Source organism: Pelobates fuscus, chromosome 7, assembly GCF_036172605.1.
Source record: "Pelobates fuscus isolate aPelFus1 chromosome 7, aPelFus1.pri, whole genome shotgun sequence".
NCBI classification, from domain to species: domain Eukaryota; kingdom Metazoa; phylum Chordata; class Amphibia; order Anura; family Pelobatidae; genus Pelobates; species Pelobates fuscus.
The window spans coordinates 187,594,413-187,621,170 of record NC_086323.1 but is presented as its reverse complement, the minus strand read 5'-3'; the positions used below and the strand labels follow the sequence as shown (position 1 = coordinate 187,621,170).

Here is a 26,758-nt window from a genome sequence, read left to right as displayed (position 1 = left end):
CCTTCCAATCCACCAGATACTGCAACCGACCCCGAGAAAAATAATGATCGAGGAGAGCAGCCACCTCGTACAAGTCACTAGAGACCGCGCAGAGGGAATCGGGTCGCCTGAGAGGGCCAGAGAACCGATTACAGAGCAAAGGCTTCAAAAGTGAGGTGTGAAACGTGTTAGGTATACGCATGGAAGGAGGCAAGGCCAGGGAGTAGGACACGGGATTCACCCTACGCAATACCCTATAGGGGCCAAGGAACTTGGACGCAAATTTCATCGAGGGAACCCTGAGGCGGAGATTCCTAGAGGACAACCAAACCTTATCACCTGGAGCATAAGAAGGGGCCACACACCTACGGCGATCAGCGAAACTCTTCTGCGCAACTGCTGCACGAGAGAGAGTAACATGGTCCTGATCCCACATCTTCCGTAAGGAGGCGAGGTGCTCGTCCAAAGCGGGCATTCCCTTGTCGGAGAATACACCGGGAAGGACAGAGGGTTGGAACCCATAAGCGAACATAAAAGGACTTAAGCCAGTAGACGAATGAGTCACAGTATTCCTGGCGAATTCAGCCCAGGGAAGAAGGTGAGACCAGTTGTCTTGGTGTGCATTCATGAAGCAGCGTAAATACAACTCCACAGACGGATTAGCCCGTTCAGCAGCTCCATTAGATTGTGGATGATAGGAGGATGTAAACGACAAGGAGACCCCAATCTCAGCACAAAAGCCCCACCAAAACCGAGAGACAAATTGAGAACCCCTGTCGGATACGATATCCAGTGGTATACCATGCAACCGGAACACCTCTTTGGCAAACACCTGAGCCAACTGAACCGCAGACGGAAGTTTCTTAAGCGGAATAAAGTGCGCCATTTTAGAGAACCTATCTGTTACAGTCAAAATTACTGTCTGTCCATCAGAGGAAGGAAGATCCACAATAAAATCCATGGATAAGTGGGTCCAAGGTTTCTTGGGTACAGATAGGGGCATCAGGAGTCCCCGGGGCTTAACATTAGGCGACTTACACTGTGTACAGACACGACAAGCCTGCACACAATCCACCAAGTCTTGTTTAAGTGAAGGCCACCAAAACTGTTGAAGGAGACCCTTGTACGTCTTGGTAATCCCCGGATGACCAGCAGTTTTGGCGGTGTGAAATAAAACTAACAACTTTTTTCTGTCTTCAACTTTCACGTATAATCTACCAACAGGTGTCTCAGAGGGTGCTTGGGTTTGGTATGTCTTGATACTATCAAGGAAAGGAGACAAAATAACCAAACGAGTAGCAGCTATTATCTGAGACGCAGGTACAATAGGTTCGGGAGCGGGGGCAATAGACTCCAAAGGCTCGTACTGTCGGGAGATAGCATCAGCTTTGACATTACGGTAACCAGGCCTATATGTAATAACGTACTGAAAGCGTGAAAGAAATAAAGACCATCTAGCCGAGAGGACAACCTTTTAGAATCTGCTATATAGGAGAGATTCTTGTGATCAGTTATAACCAAAATTTTGTGTCTAGATCCCTCTAATAAGTACCTCCATTCTTTAAAAGCCATTACAATAGCCAATAGTTCCCTGTTCCCGACGTCGTAATTCTTTTCTGAATCAGACAGACTTTTAGAAAAGTAACAACAGGGATGGAGGGGTTCGTCATACGATAATCTTTGGGACAACACTGCTCCTACACCTGATTCCGAAGCGTCCACTTCCATAACAAAGGGAAGGGAAGGATCAGGATGGTGTATCACAGGGGCAGTGGCAAATGCCATTTTGAGAGTCTCGAAGGCCTCAAGGGCTTCAGGAGTCCAAACCCTGGGGTGCAAACCTTTTTTAGTTAGTTTCGTAATAGGGGAAATAAGTGTTGAAAAGTTTTTAATAAACTTCCGATAATAATTGGCAAACCCTATAAAGCTCTGTATTGCTTTAAGTCCTTGGGGAAGAGGCCAGGACAGTATGGCCCTACAGCTTGTTTCTCATTATTCTGTCTTCTGGTTCCCCTTACTCAGCTTGTCTCCTGACTATTCTTTGTGTGCTTAGCCCGGCCACTCTAAGGTCCGGTACAACACCTTTTCTTTGTGTGTGTTAGCGTGTTGGGTTCCCCGAATCATGACAGAAAGTCTGCAGTTAAAGCACATCTTGTTTGTTTCATTTCAAACCCATTGTGTTGGTGTATAGAGCAAAAAAGATTAGAATTGTGTCGATGTCCCAATATTTATGGACCTTACTGTAGTTTTATAAGCAAGGCTCGAGGAACACATGGGTGCTTACCCACCCAGCTGAATGTGATTAGAGTGTATTGGAGTCTCTTTATATAACTGTCGGGAAGGTGGATGTGTAGTGATTTGAATAGGTAGAGGATATTAGGTAGTTTGGTCATTTTTATTGCTGCAATTCTCCCGAACCATGAGAGGTAATTATTTTGCCAACTGTGCAGTATGCTTTCTATTTCTTTCTGTAATTTGTTGTAGTTGTGGCTGTGAAGGTCTTTGTCTTTTCTGGTAATTCTAATCCCTAGAAAGGTGAGGTAGTCATCCCTCCAGCCATATATGAATGATTTCCTTAGTCTAGCTTCTAGTTCTGCAAATAAGTTTTATTCCCATTGCTTGGGTTTTGGTTACATTCAGTTGGTAGTACGATTGTTTGCTGTATGCCATTAGTTCGCGTGTGAGGTTCGGGAGAGAGATCATAGGTTGTGTGAGTGTTAGTAAGATATCATCGGCAAATAAGTTCAATTTGTGGGGGAGAGTTGGTTTGCTCTGTGTAGGTCTTGCAGTTTTGCGAGGTTTTATATAAGGGTCGTGTGGTGTTTTTTTTTTTGTTTTAAGGTCTGATCAATATAACCCTAATTACTGGTTTGTGGGCCATCCACAGGGTGATCGGACTTGTGTCTATTGTATCATTTGTGAAAAAGTATTGTGAGAGTTCTGAATGTAAGGAGTTGACATGGGCTGCGGTTCCTGTATTGGTAGTGGTCAGTCATGCAAAGCGTGATCGGGCTGTGGTCCGACCACGTTGATGTGCCTATTTCACAGGACAAAACCTGGTTAAGATGTGCACTGTGCATGAGGATGCCATCGATCATGGAGTAAGTGTTGTGTACTGGAGAGTAGTAGGTGTATTCACGTTCGTTTGGATGTAATATGCGCCATATGTCGTAAAGACCATATTTTGTGAGTGTCTTGTTTATTGCGCTGCAGTGTTTGTGTAGCAACTTTGATCTCGCAGCAGTGAAGGTAGCTGTGGAGTCTGTGGTCAGGTCTAGAATGTGGTTGAAATCCTGTATATGATCGTGGTCCTTGTTTGATTCTGGGTGATATGGTGTAGAAGGTTGCGGAGGAATATTGGTTGGTTAAAGTTTGGCGTATATACATTAACTATAGTGTATGTTGAGCTATTGATGATGGATACCCCTCTACGTTCCCTGGGTGATGTGGCATGGAAATGATGGGAGCACCTTCTCCCCCTCCCCCCGACTCAGGTATGATGGAGGTACGCCACCCCTAGTCCAAGGGTAGAGCATTTCCCCTTCCCAGGTATCACTCATGTCTTGGGGAAGACCTCTTCTTTCTCTGGGTCTGCCACTCTGTCCTCAGCAGAGGGCTTTGTGTCGGACTGCCAGCAATTAGTTTCGGAGTCAAGCCCCAAGTGCGCAGCAGATCAGACCCTCCAGTGTTAGATAGGATCGGAATCAGTTTGCCACTTTTCAAGATCAACAGCTTTGCCGGGTAACCCCAGTGGTAGGGGATTTTTTGTTTCAGTTGTTGCTCGGAACATACACCTTCTTCTGAGTGTTTCGGCTGATAAGTCCATAAAGATTTGTATCTCCTTGAACTTTGCAGGCATGTTTGCACTTTCTCAGTGTGAGCGAAGAATCAGTTCTTTCACGCAGTAAACGTGTACTCTGGTCAAGACATCTCTCAGCGTTGAAGGAGGTAAGTGCTTAGGTTTGGCTGTACGGTGTATGCAGTCCAGTAGAAGCATGTCTGCCGGTATGTCAGGGACCATGGAACAGAAGAATTCTATGGCATATGGTTGCAGGTTAGCGGGGCCTATTTCTTCTGGCGCCACCTTCAGACGGAGGATGTTTCTTTCAGCCCCTCCATTTTCCCTGCCATGGTGTTGTGAGATGCGGCAACATCCTCCAGTCTGTCCTCTAGTTGTGAAGTGTGATTCCCCAGATCAGTAAGCTCCTTTTTCAGGTCTGCTATGGCTGAGTATACTGTTGCTTGCATTTTGTTTGCCAGTGTGTCCAGCATTTCTTGCAGCACTCTTGTAGTGATTACCTGTGCCACACTGGTTTGTTGGCTGCATGTGGGGTCTCCCAACACATCTGAGTCGGAGCCATCTTTGGCCTGTAATTCCCCCGGCCTTGCTTGCGATGTGCGGGTTGCAAAGAAGGTCGCCCGTTCTTTACCTCCGCCTCCTACTTGTTGCGGTGCGGAGTCATCGTGCTGCAGGTAATTGGGGCAGTTTTTGCTTTTTTTTGTTGCTTTTAAAGGGACACTATAGTCACCAGAACAACTACAGCTTATTGAATTTGTTCTGGTGAGCAGAATCATTACCTTTAGGCTTTTTGCTGTAAACACTGTCTTTCCAGAGGAAATGCATTGTTCAGATAGCTGTTAGAGATCCTTCCTGGGTCATGGCTGCCTAAAATGCATCCAAACATTCAGTATCTCCTCCCTCTGCATCAGTGGTGTATCCTGGTTTTGTTCATTATTTATTCCCTTCCATTGTTACTGATGAGCTTGCTGATTTTAGACGTCAGGTAGAATGGGGCTATATTCAATAAACAGTGAGTTTTGGAAACAGCTTCAAGAGACTTGCGTCCATCAAGAGACTTGCGTCCATACTTTTTTTCTATTTTAATACTACAAAAATAAAAATCTAATTTCTTCCCCCATTTTGCTTAACCATTCAAAATGTGTTGTATGTGTATTAATAATGTAACAAATTTTGTACATTGCTGGAGGTTGCATTATTATTGGTAGCTGTATCTAAATGTGTCTGTTAGCACTGTAGATTGTTATTTCAGGAGAGTATTGTCTTTTATTCTTATTAAACAGGTTACATGGCTGGTATATCGGTATTATATATATAAATGAGTGTTATACTGATAATATTCATAGCACTGTACAGTTGTACACAGCACTGCGTGTCCTGTAACAGCCCATGTTAGCTGAAATGTAACAGGAGCCCAGTGCGGGTACTCCTTACAGTGTAACACGCTATACAGGGGGAGCCACTTCCGGTCTGTTGCCTGGATACCAGGAAGCCTGTGCCTTTCTCCCGGAAGTGGCTGTTAATGTCCGTGCAGGGACAAAAAGGGGTGATGTGTCTTCCATGATGGAGAAGCAGGGGCAGCGAGGGTCCTCCAGGAGCCGGCTGGAGGAGTATAGTTTTATCAGATCCGTGGGAAAGGGGAGCTACGGGGAGGTCAGCCTTTTTCGTCACAGAGAAGAGGGGAGACAGGTACAGTATGTGTGTTAGTGAGTGCTTGTGTGTGTGTGTGTTAGTGAGTGCTTGTGTCACTGTCTGTGTGTGTTGGTGAGTGCTTGTGTCACTGTGTGTGTGTGTGTGTTATTGAGTGCTTGTGTCACTGTGTGTGTGTGTGTTATTGAGTGCTTGTGTCACTGTGTGTGTGTGTGTGTGTGTGTTAGTGAGTGCTTGTGTCACTGTGTGTGTGTGTGTGTTAGTGAGTGCTTGTGTCACTGTGTGTGTGTGTGTGTGTGTTGGTGAGTGCTTGTGTCTCTGTGTGTGTGTGTGTTAGTGAGTGCTTGTGTCACTGTGTGTGTGTGTGTGTGTTGGTGAGTGCTTGTGTCACTGTGTGTTTGTGTGTTAGTGAGTGCTTGTGTCACTGTGTGTGTGTTGGTGAGTGCTTGTGTCACTGTGTGTGTGTGTTAGTGAGTGCGTGTGTGTGTGTGTGTGTGTGTGTTAGTGAGTGCTTGTGTCACTGTGTGTGTGTGTGTGTGTGTGTTGGTGAGTGCTTGTGTCACTGTGTGTGTTGGTGAGTGCTTGTGTCACTGTGTGTGTTGGTGAGTGCTTGTGTCACTGTGTGTGTGTGTTGGTGAGTGCTTGTGTCACTGTGTGTGTGTGTGTGTGTTAGTGAGTGCTTGTGTCACTGTGTGTGTGTTAGTGAGTGCTTGTGTGTGTGTTAGACATTGTAACTGAGCATGTACATGCCAGCAAAATGAAGGTAAGAGCAAACCAAACCAAACAAAATAATAATACAAAACAAAGTGTAGTGCTTTTTGTGTATGCATGGTAATCTGCTATTATAGAGTATTTTACTTACTATGACAGTATTAACCTAACGTTACCTCTAACCACACCGGTAATTACTAATCATTGTTTTTCAATATAATGTGTTCAGCGTAATAATATGTTGCACAGACACATTGTATTAAAAAAAAAAAAAAAACAGCCACTATAACATACAAAATTAGCCAGTACAGAGGTCACTGTTTACCAATGCATATTTTGGTATTTTGCTACTTGACACTCGTTCCTTTCTACATTCTTTTCATTATGGATAAAAACAGCCACTCACCATTGTCACTTATCACCATTGTCAAGCCATAGCTGTTGGGAAATAACCTGTCAGTGGCTTGAAATGTTCCATAGTGAGTGCCCCTGCCATGTGTGTAAATTGCATTTGTTCTTGAAGCACCAAACAACTTTAGTGTATAGGCCATGCACCTGCAGTCACGGTGCTCATTTAGGACTTCCAGACAGCTACTACTTTGTAGTTTCAAGGTGTTTTACTCTGTGAAATGACGCTGGATGTCCTCACACTTTGCACGACGATGCCCAGCACCTTGCAAAACCACATAGGAAATAATTCAGTCAATGTTTTCCTAAAGTGCACGTGGCGCTTGTTATTTAAAGCAAGCATGTCAAACTCAAAGGCTAGCATGGGCCGAATAAACAAGGTTTAAGTTTATGTGAGCTGCAAAAAAAAAAAAAACTTAAATTTTCATAGAAACTTAGGTTTATTTTAAAAAGAATAGTATAAAAAAAAGCGCCCCACTCTATACAAAATCCCAGCACCCCCTTCTACAAAACTCCAGCCCCTGTTTAAAATACAAAACAATATTAGCCAACCAGCAGACTCCACTCACATTGCCGCTGCTAGTATGCGACTCTGGAGTCCAGCCTCTGGTATACCCCCAATGGCGCCGTCCGCACTCTGTGCCAAAGCGGGTCCTCCCGCTACTCCTTGAAACCCTGTGAAGGTGGATCACGTTGAAATCACGTCTGAATGCCTCCATGCACCTCCAGGTCCCTCACTGTCCAGCCGCGTCCATCGCAGAATTGACTCACTCACTGACCGACACACACACACTCACTGACCGACACACACACACACACACACACTCACTGACCGACACACACACACACATATTTACACATTCTTGCACACACTCACAAATCATTTTATTTATTGCTCCCTACCTTTAGGAGCTGGTGTGGGAATCTTCTATCTGGAGGTCTCCCTTACTGCTCCCTCACATGCGCAGTTTAGTGATGCCGGACTGGAATTACATCATATTCTGGCCCGGGATCACTACAAAGAAAGCGCAAGGGAACAGTGAGGAGCATGAAGCGACCCCTCCTCCCGGCCGTATAAATTGTAGCAGAGTAGGCATATGCAATGTGGGGAGAGTAGGTGCCTACTCTGCCTTAACATGTCAAACTCATGGCTCGCTGGGACCCAAAGATATTCATTGTGGGCTGCAAGTTTGACATGCTTGGTTTAAACTAGGGATAAACCAATAATCGGTTCAGCTGATAATATGAGAGGCGGCGGTGGCCCAGCGCATGCAGGTCCAGCGTGTCCATAAGGCAGCACTGGCGCCGTCTTATGGCGCTCTGGCTCTGGGGGCGCAAGAATCGAGTAACCAGCAGGAAGCATGCACACAGCGCTCCCCCCGCCCTCCCCCCTACCAGTCACTCAGTGTAGCGTGGTTGAGCAGACCGCAGTACAGGAGCTTCAGTTTCCTGTAACTGGTCTGGCTGACAGGAAGTGCTCACTGAGAGCGCAGGTAACTTGTGTTTCTTTTGTTTTTACTATATATTGGGGCTGATGTGTACTGTAGTCATCGCTGCCGCCCAGTGATGGGAGTGAGCGCAGGACTTATCTTTCTGCATTTGTATCCATTAACTGAACATGTTTATTATGATTTTTAAAAAATAACTTTTGTAAATCTTTCTTTTATTGAGTGGTAAATGCATAAAATATACATGACAGTCAGATTTTTTGTTTTGTTTTCAAGAGTATTTACGTGTGTTTGTGTAGTGGATACAGTGTATGTAGGGCGTGTGTGTGTGTAAATGTGAGGTAGAATTCTGTGGCTAATCCTTTCTGTGGGCTAAAAGGTGTGTTTTTTTTTTTTTTTTAATTCTTATTACATTATTTAATAATTTAAAATAAATAATGCTTTACATTTGATCTCCCCTCCTTGCCTTTCACCTGTGACCAGGGAAGGGGCCATTTCACTCCATGGTGGTACAGTTGCTTTGTGCAGAATGCGAGGGGGTTTATCTCTAAATTAGGGGCTGCTTGAACCCAGCATATGCTATCTTCGATTTCCGGCAGGTCCTCTCTCCAAGTCTTGCGAGCCTGGTGTGCCACGTAAAGCATTGCTTTGGTAACCGGCGGCAATGCTTTGATGGCATGGGCATCTGGACCAGAAGGTGAATGAGGTAGGAGGGGGAGTCCCTTTTAAAGGGATATAGCCCCTCCCACAACTTCATGTCCTGCCTTTATATATATATATATATATATATATATATATATATATATATATATATAATGTAGCCAAAATTTAGAGTAGGATTTGGCAGGTAAATAACTTATTTGTTAGGAGTTATATTATTTATTGTTGCTGGTACATAATCTAATTGTGTCTTAGGAGATTCATTATGGCTAATTTCATCAAGGAATAGCGAGTAAAAATAATGGAATTTTTATTTTCAAAATGACAGGTCCATTATTTTAGAGAGCTTACTGCCACCATTTGTAAGAAATGGAGATATAAAGCATAAGGTCATCTGCATAAGCAACCAGTTTGTGATGACCCTTTCTTACCTTCATTCCTCTTATGTATGAGGAATAGCTTCAGGGAAAGGGCGAGAGAGGGCACCCCTGTATTGTTCCATTTGATATATCAAAGGGCTCTGTGAAGGTGTCGTTTATGGATACTCATGCAGAAGGGGAGGCATTCAATGCCCTAATCAACCGTAACATATGTTGGCCCAGCGCCACCTGTTGTGAAATGGCAAATAAGAAAGCCCAGCTTATTTTGTCAAAGGCTATCTCTGCATCCATAGATAGCAGAAGAAGGTCCTATGATTGCTCCATGGCTTGGCGTATTCGTGTTAACTTTTTCATGGTGTCACCCCTTGCTAGGTAATCCCCTCCAGGTCGGAGCAGATCAGTGTCAGTAAGTGGGGCTGAATTCTATTTTCCTAAAATGTTTGTAAATGGTTATATAAGTTCTGTAATAAAATTGGGGCAGTAGTTTGCACATTACTCTCTGTTCTTACAGAGAGGTAGCAGGTTCAACTATGGTCCTTAAAGGATCACTATAGTGTCAGGAAAACAAGCCCGACGGTCCAGAAGGGGCCGGCAGGAAACTGGTACTTGCCTCCCAGCAGCTCCCTTCAGCTCCCGTGTCAAATCTCGCGAGTCCCGCGGCCGCAGAGCGTTGCCACGGGTTACCATGGCAACGCTCCGCACGGCACTAATGGCCGCAAGATTTACACAGGGGAGCTGGCGGAGCTGCTGGAAGGTAAGTAACAGCTTCCTGCCGGCCCCCACAGTACTTAACAAGCCACCGGACCACCAGGGAATACAATATCTCCCTCCCTGGTAATAAGCAGGGTGAGGGGACTAAAACCCCAAAAACATTTAAATATAAAAAAAAAAATTCCCCCCATTTTACAAAAATTACATCATTACACACACACACTCTATTATATATTATATATATATATATATATATATATATATATAACACTGCATTATATACACACACACACACTACACAAACACACATACTGCATTATATATACACACATTACACAAACACACTGCATTATATACACACACACAGACTGCATTTTATATATATATATATATATATATATATACACACACACACACTGCATTATATATACACACATTACACAAACACACACTGCATTATATACACACACTGCATTCACTTTACCCACACTACACAAAGACACACTCTGCATTCACTATACACACTACACAAACACACACTCTGAATTCACTATACACACTACACAAACACACACTCTGCATTCAATATACACACTACACAAACACACACTCTGCATTCACTATACACACACTCTGCATTCACTATACAAACACACACACTCTGCATTCACTATACACACTACACAAACACACACTCTGCATTCACTATACAAACACCACACAAACACACACACTCTGCATTCACTATACACACTACACAAACACATACTCTGCATTCACTATATATACACACATTACACAAACACACTGCATTATATACACACACACACACACTGCATTATATATATACACACATACTGCATTATATATACAAACATTACACAAACACACACTGCATTATATACACACACACTGCATTATATACACACTATACACACTACACTGCATTATATACACACTACACGAACACACTGCATTATATACACACACTGCATTCACTTTATCCACACTACACAAACACACACTCTGCATTCACTATACACACTACACAAACACACACTCTGCATTCACTATACACACACTCTGCATTCACGATACAAACACACACTCTGCATTCACTATACACACTACACAAACACACACACACACACTCTGCATTCACTATACAAACACTACACAAACACACACTCTGCATTCACTATACACACTACACAAACACACACACACTCTGCATTCACTATACACACTACACAAACACACACTCTGAATTCACTATACACACTACTCAAACACACACTCTGAATTCACTATACACACTACTCAAACACACACTCTGAATTCACTATACACACTACACAAACACACACTCTGAATTCACTATACACACTACTCAAACACACACTCTGAATTCACTATACACACTACTCAAACACACACTCTGAATTCACTATACACACTACACAAACACACACTCTGCATTCACTATACACACTACACAAACACACACTCTGCATTCACTATACACACTTCACAAACACACACTGCATTCACTATACAAACACTACACAAACACACTCTGCATTCACTATACAAACACACACTCTGCATTCACTATACAAACACACACTCTGCATTCACTATACAAACACACACTCTGCATTCACTATATAAACACTACACAAACACACACTCTGCATTCACTATATAAACACTACACAAACACACACTCTGCATTCACTATATAAACACTACACAAACACACACACTGCATTCACTATACAAACACACACTCTGCATTCACTATACACACTACACAAACACACACTCTGCATTCACTATACACACTACACAAACACACACTCTGCATTCACTATACAAACACACACACTCTGCATTCACTATACACACACTCTGCATTCACTATACAAACACTACACAAACACACACACTCTGCATTCACCATACAAACACTACACAAACACACACACTCTGCATTCACTATTCAAACACTACACAAACACACACACTCTGCATTCACTATACACACTACACAAACACACACTCTGCATTCACTATACACACTACACAAACACACACTCTGCATTCACTATACACACTACACAAACACACACTCTGCATTCAATATACACACTACACAAACACACACTCTGCATTCAATATACACACTACACAAACACACACTCTGCATTCACTATACCAACACACACTCTGCCTTCACTATATGTACACACTCTGCATTCATTATATACACACACTACACAAGCACACACAGCTCCCTGTCTAAACACACTTCATCCACTACATGTGGCATGCATATTTTGTGCATTTACCTTTTTTTCCAAAAATGGTAAATGTACAGAATATCGTCAAGTTATCGGCTATCGGCCTGAAAGTTCACAAAATATCGGTATCGGCTCTAAAAAAAAAATCTATATCGGTCGATCCCTAAAAATAACACCTCGGTTTACAATTTTCTTTTCGCAATACAAAGCAAGTTTCCCCAGGATGCATTGCACCTGGGAGGTTTATAGCACCGCCCCCTGCATGCCAGAGCCTGTGGGTAGTACGTGGCGTTGAGTGTAGAGGTGTTGGAGCGGCTTTTGCATCGATTTCTGGAGCCATCCTGGACATTTTTGCAGTTGTTTTGGGACTTTTTGGTGCATTCCTCAAACTGTGGAAAGGTAGGGAGCTGAGCTTCATCGTTTGCATGCCTTTTATTGTGTGTTCTGCATCGTGGGTTGGTTTCCATGCCAGCTCATTTTGACCTCCAGAACAGATTAATTGGTTTTCAATGCATTCCTATGGGAAACCGCATTTCAGTTTACAAATTTTTCTCAATAAGAAACGTCCCGCATTAAATTTGTTAACCGAGGTCCCACTGTATATGTACACACGCAAACCATGAGCAAATACTATACATGTCGTATGTATATATTTTTTCTTTTATATCATTCTTTATTTTTTTGTGCAAATATATAACATCGTTGCAAGCTTAGCCACAAAAGCAATTACTCGCAGGTATCATAGACATTCAAATCAATCGTGGCATTTAGTAACATTGCACTTTTTATAATGCCTTTAACTTTATACGAAACAATAGTGGTAACATCTGCTTGTCCTCTATGGGTATGTGTAGAATGTAGTGCTACAGTCTATATGTCTGCCCTAGATGGCTTTACCCCGTGCCGATATCCCGTGTGGGCATATTAGCGTCGTTCTTCGTGTGTCAGCTAAGAGGGGTGGGGGGGGTTGGTAAGACATGGCATAGGCTTGTGGCTATGTGGCACGCCTTTGCGGTGTGCATCTGCCTCCTGTTATGGGTATTTGTAGTGTAACCATGGTGTTAGGTGTTTGTATACCCTATATTGTATAGGCTAATTGGTCGTGTCTCGTTGGGGTGGTGAACCCGTAGAAGGTGAGTAGCAGGTTATGTCAAACTGAAACAGAATGGGGTTGTGTACATACATCAGAAAAAACCATAAGATAAAGAATGAAATAGAGGAGAACAAAAACAAAAAAAAAACACAAAACAATGCAATTGTTTCTAAGCGGACCAGGAGATCCTTGGTACATTTGACTTGAGTTAGTCTCTAACTTTCTAAAACTTTCCATATACATATACGGTGGAATCAAAAAGGAGAGGAGAGTTCCATAGGCCAATTGGTCTCTGCTTCCTCAAGTGGGCAAACCGGAGGGATTCCGTGGGGCAAATTCTCGGATGGTAGCCGGATTTATCTGGGATAGTCCCTGTCTAGCTGCCAATGCCGCTTGCATTATGCCTGTTGATTGCAGATGAGTTTCAAGTTCTCGTTTATCTTGCGCTTTGTATACGTTGTGGGGGAACATTATGGTTCGAGGAGTGCTCCATCTGTAGGGAATTTCCCTGGACCGGAGGTGGTGTAAGAGGGGTTGCATATTTTTTCGCCAGGCCAAGGTACTCCTGGTAAAGTCTGGGAATACTGTTAGCGATGCCCCTTCAAACAGCAGGGTTTTTTTTCCCCTCATTGCAGTCAGAAGCGAGGTCTTGTCGGCCAGAGTCTGAAACCGCAGTATGAGATAAGCTGTCGCTGCCGCCGGTGCTTGTGGTGACTTCGGCAGTCTGAACATCCCATCCAGCTTCATGGACTTTATTTGTTTCGGAGGGAGCAGGACCCCAAGGAAACGCCTGATGTAGTGGGGTAAGTCCGCAAGGACTACCGATTCTGGTATCCCCCTTATTTTCAGATTATAGCGTCTCCTCTGGTCTTCCATGGCGTCTAGCCTGTCGGTAGTAGTAGTTTGCCATTGGACTAGATCTGAGATTTGTTGTTCTACCTTGTTTAGTCTTGCGTCGTGGATGCTTGAGCTGGATGTCGTATGTATATTCATACATACATACATACATACATACATACATACATACAATACAAAGTACCAAATACCAGGTAACTACAATGCAAAAAAAAAGAGAAAAACATAGGGCAATATTGCCGTAGCTAAAACAATATAAAAATGGGTAGAATGCACACTCACAAACCCAAATTTGATTGAAGGCGTATCAAATAATATGTAAAATATCCCCGTTTTCAGATTCATTCATACATACATACATACATACATACATACATACATACATACATACCAAAGAAAAAAAGTGTTAACTCGAATGGCCATTGGGTGTAAGCCCACCTGCCATGTCAAGGCAAAGGGAGCAAGTAGAATTGTTTATTAAATTATGCATAGGGATTTGGGCTAGTGCGCAGGTAACTCTCGTTTTTTTTTTTTTTGTGGTTTTTATTGCATGTATTGGAGCTGATGTGTACTTTGAACGTTGCTGCCGTCCAGGAGTAGTGGGAGTTTGAGCGCAGGACTTAATTTTGTGTATTTATACATACATGCACAGATTATATAACTGGTAATGATGATAATGTTTGGTTAGTACTATGTTGTTTTTAAATGTGTAAGATCTCTTTATTTCACTCTAGAAACAAATGCTTGAAATACCAAGCCCACCTACAGCCACAATCCGTGTTAATTAGTTTGGATTAGTTCAGAGATTTTCCATGTAACCTTATATAATATATTTTACATTCTTTCTTTTCTAGTATGTTATTAAAAAGCTGAATCTTCACAATGCCCCCCGCAGGGAGCGCCAAGCAGCAGAACAAGAGGCACAGCTCCTCTCTCAGCTTAAGCATCCAAACATTGTAGCTTATAAAGAATCGTGGGAGGGAGATGAAGGACTGCTATATATTGTGATGGGTTACTGTGAAGGAGGAGACTTATACCATAAACTGAAGGAACAGAAAGGCAAGCTTCTGCCTGAGCAGCAGGTGATTGCTTGGTTTATACAGATTGCCATGGCATTGCAGGTAAGAAAAATAAAATAGATTTACCAATGGATTTATTTTTTTTCCACAGGAATGCTATGTATGTCTTATTTGCTAAAAAGTGTTACCCATTGTGGTATGGTCACATGAATGGATGCTGTCTATATGTCATACCTCATTTCAGCCATCGCCGCATCTCTCCTCTTCCTTCAGCCGACGCCGGACCTCCTCTGTTTGGTGCCGTGTCCCATCCTGGCATTTGGATAATGCCGAATGCACGCCCTAGATGGCTTGCACGTTGACATAATGATGCAGAGCGCCTGGTTCAGTCCTGTTTTTAAAGTGATAGTAGCCCAAATCACTTGCATGCTGAATATATAAACACATACAGAAGGCGGGAGGCTGGAGTTGTGGGAGGGGCTTCCCTGATCTATAAAACGCCTAGCAGGGCTTTCACACTTACTTGACGTCGCCTTCGTGAAGTTGCCGTCCCATCTCTTTTTTTAACAGGCCTACTCAACCGACTTTTGTATATTCTAGTTCAGGGGTAGGCAACCTTTGACACTCCAGATGTTGTGGACTAGATCCCCCATAATGCTCTTTCACTCATAATGCTGGCAAAGTGTCATGGGAGGTGTAGTAGTCCAAAACTTCTTGAGTGCTGAAAGTTGCTTATTCCTGTTCTAGTTTGTATATGTTTAAGTTATATTTGGCTTTATAATCCTGACAATATATATATATATATATATATATATATATATATATATATATATATATATATATATATATATATATATATTCTATCAAAAATATGTACAAGGTGCACTCACAGGTCTTAATAAGTGGTTTAGTTTATTCTCTGGTGCAAATTACATATGCAGAAAAAAAAAATCGGTGATCGACATTTCTACACTTATAGGGCCTTTTTCAAGATCAATAATACAGTGTACGAGGCAAGTATATATAAGAAAATAATAATGAAGACTTACCAAAAGGTGTGTGGGAAAAGCCGCCAGCCGTCCGAAACCCGGACGTGCAACAGAGAAACCACGTGAGGAACGTGATGACGGGGGAATATGCGGCGTTGCCAAGCAACGTGTCTAAACAAATTGTGCATTCTCCTAACTATAGCCGGCTATGCGAAGACAAAATAATAATCATAATGTGAAATAATCACCTTGTGTTGTGATCAGAAAACGGTGCAAAAGTACATACTATATGGAGGAAAATGTACAAAGATACTATATTACACACCCAAGTAGGAGGCAACTAAATGTGGATGTGAGAAAAACAACAGTGAAACATGGGTGAAAAAAAAATTAAAGTGAACACACATGCAAAGTGAGAAAAACATCTAAATATGTCCTCCTACATGTTGCTGCACAACTCTCCAGTGCATAATAGTACCTATAATATGACAGAGAGCTTGCCGTGTATACATGCACATCAAAGCATGCAACACAGGGGGCTGTAAAGAATTGTGTGACACATAAACAATGTATACTTTTGTAAATCAGACAGCAGATTACAAAAAAAGTAACAATCCATATACAGCACTTAAAAGTTAAAGTTATACCTGACACAATATGCATAGTCCAATGGTGGACGTAATCAAAATTATTTATAGAAATAGACAAAACCAGAAAATATATCTAATTTAATGGCGAAATGCCTACAATAAGAAAAGTTGTTATACTACATTAAAGAGGAATTAAACAAATAAATATAGACCCATGGTAAATCCATGGTAGATGAGCGCAAAAGAACATTGCGTACATTATAATAGGGACTACATATTCATACCGACTATGATTTAAGTAAGCCGTTAGCTATAGATATACATTGATATAGATTCAAATCTAGTCAGAAATAGAAAACAAAATAGTGCTATAGATTGCGATCTTCAAAAAATTAGGAATAAAACTTCAACCCTATATCACCAAATCGATACCAAAACAGAGAGAGCAAAAGGAAACCAGCACAGAAAAGGGATACCAACAATTAAATACTTTGTGAATATACAGAAACATAGAGTACGTATTATACTCATTGAGGCCTTTAGGTGTAACCGTGTCAAGTTTAAAAATCCAATATGCTTCCCTTTGGAGCCATAATCTAGATCTGTCACCCCCACGAGGTAAAGGAGGGACATGATCTATAGCCATGAATTTAAGTGTGGGAAGTTTATGTGAAGCTGCCAGGTAGTGTTTAGCCACCGTCTTGTCAGTCTTTTGATCCCTGAAGGCCGTCATGATACAACAGACCATGTAATCTATCTCATAACATGCCCATGTGGATTATCCTATGTAGGGAAGACGGACCTAACCCTACGGGACCGCATCCGAGGACACAGGTCCGGTATCATGATTTTTTTAAATATATTTTTATTCTTTCATATTAGGAAGTATAATAAATTCATAAGATCCTCATGTGATTCTGCATTGTATATTCAAGCAGGTCAGGGTTTTTTTATGATGCATGCTTAAAGACTATATGTGCTATAATTAATTGCTTTTATATTTGGACTGATCCCTCATCTATTTATAACTTGAACTCCTATGCATTGCTGATACATAGGATTAAGGAACTGCATATTAACCCTTTCTTGGATGTTTTAAGTGTTTTAGAATTTTAAGATTGTAATGATATTGAAATTTACATATACTATATATCTAGTATCTATTAGCTATATGTTATAAGCTCCTGGATGCTTTTATCTTTAATACTTGTGAACATTTATGGGATTTGGTGAAACCCCACTTTTTCCAGTTTCAGAGCTTTTACCTTACTTTTTGTCTTATTCCCTCTTACATATTTTCTGATGGATATATCTTTTAACTATCAGGATTTACTATTACTATTGTCTAGTGATTTGGGTCCGTGGTTGCTAGGTAACATCTAAACAGTGATGGGTCGGGATATACACAGAAAGTGATGTCAAAAGGAGGATATCAGAACATATACAGATAATAGTAATGATAAAGTTAAGCCTATCCACTGTAAGGTCCTGTATTAGGTACTTTCTCGTGTTATTTATTACCTCCATCTTGCATTTTTAGGGTTGTACCTTGACACTAGAGTCCTGTAATCGGTAATAAAAAGGAAATCACCTATTGCTCCATAGTTTAGTATAGTGGTGCGAGCAGAAGCTATATTTAGTTTTCTATGTAACCTCAATCTGAAGCTCTCACTATGGTTTGATAAGCTTTCTTTATCATCTATGGTACTACCATGACAAGACCTCTTTTAGTCCTCTGCCATTTAGGAGTTAAATCACTTTATGCAGCCCTAGTCACACCTTTTAAAGTAAACACACTGTGCTCTCAAATAAGATGTTAAATTAAACAATTTTTTCATGTAGGCTGTGTGGGTCACAGCCAGGGGATTTCTGACTAGGGCTGCATAAACAGAAACTAAAGTGAGTTAGCTCCTGAATGGCCGATAATGGCAGATCATTCTATATACTAAAACGGCTTTATTAAGCCAAAGTTGTTTTGATGCTTAGCCTTTCCCTTTAATCTGATAAATATTATAATGCCTGTCTGACAGAGGACAATTACAATCTCAAATAAATAATGATTTGAAATGTAAAGAGGCTATATGGCTTTTCTTACTAGACATAACTAGTTAGGTCTGTATGGTGATTATATGTACATAATTTTGTATTTTTTTTTAATATGTCAAATTTCATGTTTTTTTTTTTTTTTTTTTTCTAGATTTAAAAAAAAAAATCACTCTTTTATACTGACTACTTTCACAACCGGAGTGTTATAATAACTGCTTGTAATAAGGCAATAAGACAAATGCCAAAATGAAGTATTATCCTATATTTTTGTGTTCCCAGTATTTACATGATAAGCTCATAATGCACCGAGATCTGAAAACGCAAAACATCTTCCTGACAAGATCAAATATAATTAAAGTGGGAGATCTGGGGATAGCACGAGTACTGGAGAGTCAGTATGAAATGGCGAGCACCTTGATTGGAACGCCTTACTACATGAGTCCAGAGCTGTTCTCGAATAAACCTTACAACTATAAGGTAATGGAGTTTCTTGATGTTTGTAATATTTTAGAGTTTCGTCTTCCATAAATGTTATTAGTGTATTTCATTTAAGATAGACCCTTGAGATTATTTGATAATCTGCACTTTCCAAGCCAGATCTGTTGATTTATGAATCTGCACACTTAGTGCTGAGTTATCTGTTTGAGATATACGGATTTTCTGCTTCATTTGTAGCAGAGTCATGTACTAAATACCAGTATGTTGAATTACAGCCAATCTTGTTCGCTTTTGTCTCTACAGTCTGATGTCTGGGCGCTGGGCTGCTGTGTTTATGAAATGGCTACTCTGAAACATGCTTTTAATGCCAAGGACATGAACTCTTTGGTTTATCGCATTATTGAAGGGAAGGTAAGCATCTTAATATATATTATAAATACTAAAATGTCAGTAGGAAACCTATGTGGTAGACAGAATTCTGCTAATCAGTATAAACTAAAGGCTCAAGAGGCATCCGATAAGTGCCTTGATTTTAATAGTTTTCTAATTACCTTATTTATTCGAGTATAACGCGCACCCCTAATTTTCGATTAAAAATAAATAAATAAATAAAAAATCGGTATAAAATTTTGTACCGATTTTTAATCTAAAGTTAGGGTTGCTCGTTATACTCGAATAAATATTAGCCCAGCAGAAGAGGGAGGGGGTGCTCAGTCAATTAATCTTTTGGAGAGCTGATCATTTTATATGTATTGGGCTGTTTGTTTACTTTGCTTTTTGAAGTAAAAACTTTGTGGAGAGGTCCTAAATAATAAAAATACTATAGAAATTAGAAAGAAATAAATACTATTTTTGTCCCAGTTAAACCTAAGTCACCTACTTGTTTTTACATTCCCAGTATTTTCCTGTACAACATTATCTACAATATTATTCGAAGAAATAGAGATGCTTAACACTGCTATAAGCAATATGCCTGCTTAAAAAAGGGATCATAGAAAAAGCCTGAATGCAAGGAAAATAAACCATTTAATACGCTCCGATAATACTTACCAGGACCGCCGGGCAGCAAGCGTTTACTCACCTCCCTGCAGCTCCTCCAGCTCCCCAGTGTAAATCTCGCGAGACCCGCGGCCGTCAGAGCTGGCCGCGGGTCTCGCGAGATTTACACTGGGGAGCTGGAAGAGCTGCAGGGAGGTGAGTAAACGCTTCCTGCCCGCTACCCCAGGATCGCCGGGCTTGTAATGAGCCCGGCGGTCCTGGGAGGTATTATCGGAGCACCCACTCCCCACTCTTATTCGAGTATAACGCGCACCCCTAATTTTAGATTAAAAATCGGTACAAAATTTTGCGCGTTATACTCGAATAAATACGGTAATTCAATACTATTGGAAAAACTTTCCAAATGAATTATATCGACAGTGTTAAATGGTATACTTAGCTACTCTGATTTTGGTAGTGTGATGGGAACATTGTGCTTGTAAGATTTCTACCAAAACTTTATTTTTTTATTTTTATTACATATAATAAGGTGTCCCCACCTCTCAATCAGTTTTTCTGAATTGAGTGGCATTGGCCTTTCTTCCACCAATTGATTGACAAAGGACTACAGGAGAACCCTTTTACAGGCAGATATCCACTATTAAGAGCATATTGTGCTTGCCTGGAGAATATGAGAGCTGGGTGACTATAGTCACTCCCTTTTTAGCCTAAAGTAAGTTAACATCTGGTTGAATGTTTTTTGTTTTTTCATGCAGGCTGTGTGCGTCACAGCCAGGGAAAGTGTGGTTAGAACTGCATAAACAGAGACAAAAGTGATTTTTAACTCCTAAATGGCCGATAATTGAGAAGTGAGACTGCAGGGGCATGATCTATACACAAACAAACTACTTAGTTACGCTAAAGTTGTTATGGAGTCTATAATGTCCCTTTAAGTTCTGCTCAAGGGACATTCTAAGCAATATATCCACTATAGCTTAGGCTAGTGGTTATCCTGCTTATAGTCTTTGATCATCACCTTTCATGTTTTTGTCAAAACCATTAGGAGTTGTTTGATCGAAACCACTTCTGCACCTGGCACTCAGAGCCCCCATCCCCTTTGCCACATCGATAACACTTACATATTGTATACAAAGGATAAGTGAAAAACAGGCGCTAATAATACAATGTCTAAAAACAATAAATACCAGGAAGTAGATTTAAAAAAAAAGGAAAAGCTGCACCAAATATGCGTAAAGCTCAAAACAACACACAGAAATATAATATTTGAAAACAAGGTGCGCTATAATAAGCGCACCTTATTTTCAAATAAAACACTTACATATTATTAATGTCAATTTCTTGGATAGTGGTAATAGGCTGAGGTTTGGTGATCTGAGCACTCTTAGCCCGCTACCTATGTTGCAGACCCCTTATAAAAGGTTTGACAAAACACACAGACTATTCGCAACATAACCACTACAATGGGCTGTATGGTTGTGTTGCCTAATGTTCTTTCTTACTGTGATCTGTTAAATTATTCTACTATAAGAGTTAGCCATATCTCTTTTCAATTAATAACCATGTTCCCATAGTTGTCAGTGAGGGAACTGTTAATCGGCATTAAGATTATCTGTTGTATTAGAATATAGCCAAAAATGAGACTGTTACCCCCTGTAACCTTCCCTAACATGCCTTGCTTCTATTGTACTAGCTGCCGCCAATGCCAAAAGAATACAGCTGTGATCTGGGTGATTTAATTGGGACGATGTTAAGCCAAAAGCCTGAGAAACGACCGTCGGTGAGGCAAATATTAAAGAAACCATTTATCAGGCAAAATATAGCTATATTTTTGCAGACAACAAAGCTGTAAGTATTTCAAAACATGTGCAATCTCCATACTGCAAATATGTTTGGGTATATATTCCTACAAAAATGTTTATCACAATGCACATTCTTTAATCGTCAATTATTTTCTACTTTTTATTTAGCAGACATTGCCCTTACATATATTCTGGTAAACATACTCTAAAAAAACTTTTTTTTTTTAAAATTTTATAAAATTAAAACAAATGAATACATGAGTGATCAAGACTTCCAACCTGTAGGTGAGACAACATTTACACTTCGGAAACATTTGAAAATAGAGCAAGGACACAAGGCACACGTTTTGTGGTATTTACGCTCCAATGAAGTATTAGCGGTGATTCTACAACTATTTGTTAGGTTTAGTGTATTAGATGTTAAATGTAGTTTAAGGATTCCCTTCTTTGTAGCCAGACAGAAAGTATTTATGTTTTATTTATTTTGCAGGCTTATACCACAATTATTTAAATTAACTTTTTTCCTTCAAAAGCTTATCATAGAGACTGTTTTACCGGCTCAGAGTGCATCTCTGAGTTAGTAATTTTAGAAAGTGGGAATGGATACAGAGTGTGAGCGAGGTTGGGGAAAAAAAAAACAGAAATATCGGGCTATAGGAAGGCGGGGAAAACAGCAGGAGCGAGTTAAATAAAAGGAGGGAAGGAAGATGCGCACTTCGCCTGAAGGAAAAAGCTTTATTGTCTGTTGCCTCTTTGTTGATATCAAGCATTATCTGTGCACAGAATTGACATTAGGCAGCAGAGTTCTTGGATGCCTGAGTCATGTGTGTCAGTGGTGAAGTAGCCCCAAGCACCAAAGTGCTAATATCTATGTATATGTAGCTTTCCAAGCAGAAATTCTGCACCTACAGACTCCTACCACCATGACCACTTCTAAAAGCAGTAGTGGTCATGATGGCTGAAGTAAGCTTTTAACTGATTTCTTAGTTGAAGCACCTGTGGCAGCGATTACAGACTTTTTGGGGAGGTTATGACAAGCTTTGCACACCTGGATTTGGGTAGTTTCTGCCATTCATCTCCGCAGATAATCTCAAGCTATGTCAGGTTGGAGGGAGACCTTCAGTGGGCAGCCATTTTTTAGGTATCTTAAGAGATTTTTGATTGGATTCAAATTCGGGCTTTGGCAGGCCACTCAAAGACGTTCACAAAGTTGTCCCTAAGCCACTTGTTGTCTTCACTGTGTGCTTAAAGGGATGCTATAGGCACCCAGACCACTTTGTCTCATTGAAGTGATCTAGGTGCAGTGTCCCTCTCCCACTTAGTCCTGCAATGTAAATCATTGCAGTTTTTGAGAAACTGCAATAAATACCTTGCAGGATTAAGGCTGCCTTCAGTGGCTGTCTATCAGGTAGCCACTAGAGGTGCTACCGGCATTCTAAGGGACTCTGAATCCCTTAAACGACGCCGAACGTCCTCACGCTCTGCATAATCTAATCCAAATAGGAAAGCATTATCCAAAGTGCACTAAAGTATTAGGAATACAGATTGATTTTATTTTATTTTTTATTTTTTTTAGGTCCACTCATTTTTTTTCTAAATATTGAGTGCAAATGCAACATTATACATGATTTACACTGTGTTTAATGAATACTGCAAATTGAGGTGTCATTATTATGCTCTATTTGATCTTAACTTGAGACACATTATACTTTGTTGCTATATCGCATGGTTGAATATTGCTGTTGCACAGCTTTTTTTTTTTTTTAATTCTTTTTTTTTTTTTCAATCCAAATATTAAAGTGCAAAGATACAAAACATAGTTTTCATACATGCAAGTACAGGGTCTCTCTTGTTATTGACACTAAGTAGTGGTCCCAGAACAGAAAACCAATAATGACAACTCTATATTCTATCTCCAATTCCTGGAAAAAAAGAATCCGGAAGGATTAAAAACACAGGTTTGCTTATTTCCACACTTAGCTCCTTAAGTACTGTTGGGCGAATACCATCAGTTCCTGGGGCTTTGTTTCCATTACATTTCTTTAGTTGCTGCAGCATTTATAAAAAAGGAAAAATAATAATTTAAAATGTCTTTCATTTACTAACACACCCATCTCTGATGTCAGTGTACCTACACTTTCTTTTTTTAATATAGGTACATTACTTTCCTATTTTCTAATTTAGCTCATCTAATCTAATTTATTGCATACATTATTGGCTTCCTATACCTTATGTATATAGGATGCCTCGGATATGTATGATTTTAAATGTTTTTAATGGCCTTTTCTTATTTTTAATTTCTTGTTTTACTTTCCTACTAAGCCAGATTGCTTTTAGTTGGTTTTATATTTGTTACCCAATGGTATATACTGGGAAGAGTACATGTCTAATATTTGTTTTGCATATATCCTCCATGTTTTATTTTCATTAAAGAGACAGTCAGTGAGTTGTAGAGCTGCCCTTATCTTAATGAAATTTGCCTTTTTAAAACTATTTGTTTTAGTATACCAAATGTGCATTTGCTTTTTTTGAGTATTTATTTATTATTTTTTTTATTTAAAAGTCATATTAAAAACACCATTTCCCAAGTGTTCCCATATTTTAAAGTTTGACAAAAGATCCATATTGTTTGTTATAACCAAATCGACACAAGCATCATTTCTTGTTGGTGCTTCTACCAGTTGTGACATGAAGGTGTCATTTAACAGGTTAAAAAACCTGATTCCCCTTGCTACTAGACCCTTTTTCCCAATTTATGTCAGGGTTATTAAAATCTCCACACATTAACGTGTTATCCTGACTTGCAGCTTTTCCAGTATGAGCTAACTCAGTGGTTCCCAAACCAGTCCTCAATGCTCCTCTACCAGTCCAGGATTCAGGGACCTGTTCTGTCTAAGGTATGTTTAGAAAAGAAAAAAAAAAACACCTTAGACACAACTAGGGATGGACCGAGATAGATTTTTTTTTTTTTGGTAATCTGTGAACTTTCAGGCCGATAGCCGATAACTTACAACTTAAAGTGAATACAGTGTGTTTGTGTGTGTGTGTGTGTATACTAAATGCAAAGTGTGTATATAATGCAGTGTGTGTGTGTTTGTGTAGTGTGTGTATAATGAATGCAGAGTGTGTGTTTGTGTAGTGTGTGTGTAAAGTGAAGGCAGTGTTTATATAATACAGTGAGTGTTTGTATAGTGTGTGTGTGTGTGTGTATAATGCAGTGTGTTTGTGTGGTGTGTGTGTGTGTGTGTGTGTGTTTCTGTAGGTATGTAATTTGGGGGAGGGAGCATTTTTTATTTAAATTCTTTTACAAAATATTTAATTATTATTATTTTTTAGTACCCCTCCTCCCTGCTTCTTACTTGGCCAGGGAGGGGGGGGATATGGCATTCCGTGTTGGTCCAGTGGCATGGAAAGCACAGAGGGGGCCCGCAGCAAGCACTTATTTCCCTTCCCTTCAGCTCCCTGTGTAAATCTTGCGGCCTGCGTGCCCCGCGGTGAGTTGCCATGGTAAAACGTGGCAACTCTCTGACGGCTGCGGGACTCGCGAGATTTACACAGGGGAGCTGAAGGGAGCTGCTGGGAAGGTAAGGAAGCGCTTGCTGGGTCCTCCAGGACTGCCAGGCTTGTAATGGGTCCGGCAGTCCTGGGTGTATTATCGGTATCACTATTGGATGGTACCGATATTGCCAAAAATACCGAATATCAGCCACACAGATAATCGGTCGATCCCTAGACACAACTGGGTAATCCCTAAATCCTAGACTACTAGGGGAGCCTTGAGGACTGTTTTGGGAACCCCTGCTGTAACTGCTGTTCTTGCTCATCAATATCCACATTAGGTGGTTCATAACTTCTCTCTTCTGGCACTGTTCCTGCTGACCTTAAACATGCCACTGTAATACCTATCCTGAAAAAACCATCTCTTGACCCGTCCTCCCCCTCTAACTATCGTCCCATATCCCTGCTCCCTTACTCATCAAAGCTTTTGGAAAGACTTGTCTTTACCCGTGTGTCTCACTTCCTTAATTCCAACTCTCTCCTTGACCCTCTTCAGTCTGGCTTCCGCCCTCTCCACTCTACTGAGACCGCTCTTATCAAAGTGACTAATGACCTAATCTCCGCTAAATCCAAAGGTCACTACTCCATATTAATTCTCCTTGACCTCTCTGCTGCCTTTGACACAGTTGATCATGCTCTCCTCCTTCAAACTCTTCAATCACTCGGTCTCTGTGACTCTGTCCTCTCTTGGTTTTCCTCCTATCTCTCCCAACGCTCATTTAGTGTCTCCTTTTCCAAGGATACCTCCTCCCCTCGCCCTGTCTCGGTTGGAGTTCCCCAAGGCTCTGTCCTTGGTCCCCTTCTATTTTCTCTTTATACTGCCTCTCTTGGAAAACTTATTGCCTCTTTTGGATTCAACTACAACCTGTACGCTGATGACACTCCGATATACCTCTCCTCACCGGACCTCTCCCCGGCCGTCCTGCAACGTGTCACTGCTTGCCTCTCTTCCATCTCTGACTGGATGTCGTCACGCTTTCTCAAACTTAACCTCTCTAAAACTGAACTCCTTGTCTTTCCTCCTCCTAATACTGATCCTCCTCTCTCACTCTCCCTTCAAGTCAGTGATATCCACATAAGTCCATCCCTACAAGCGCGCTGTCTTGGCGTCATACTTGACTCTGGTCTCACCTTTGAGTCTCACATCCAGTTTGTTGCCAAGTCCTGTAGGTTCCAACTCAAAAACATAGCCCGCATCCGCCCCTTTCTTACGCAAGATGCTACCAAGGAGCTTGTCCATGCTCTAGTAATTTCCCGCATGGATTACTGTAACCCTCTCCTGATTGGTCTCCCCAAAAGCCGTACTGCCCCGCTACAGTCTGT

The 26,758-nt window shown here is 40.9% G+C and overlaps 1 protein-coding gene across 1 annotated transcript in view; it reads left to right on the top strand.

Annotated features, from left to right (window-relative positions):
• The first annotated feature begins 5,302 nt into the window (after positions 1 to 5,302).
• Positions 5,303 to 26,758, top strand: part of NEK4 (NIMA related kinase 4) — a 64,937-nt gene continuing 43,481 nt past the window's right edge. The window contains exons 1-5 of the mRNA XM_063427597.1: positions 5,303 to 5,467; positions 14,852 to 15,118; positions 18,921 to 19,118; positions 19,383 to 19,490; positions 21,769 to 21,923. Of these exons, the coding sequence (XP_063283667.1) occupies positions 5,339 to 5,467; positions 14,852 to 15,118; positions 18,921 to 19,118; positions 19,383 to 19,490; positions 21,769 to 21,923 (857 nt within the window). The 5' untranslated portion in view covers positions 5,303 to 5,338. The remainder of the gene's footprint in view (positions 5,468 to 14,851; positions 15,119 to 18,920; positions 19,119 to 19,382; positions 19,491 to 21,768; positions 21,924 to 26,758) is intronic.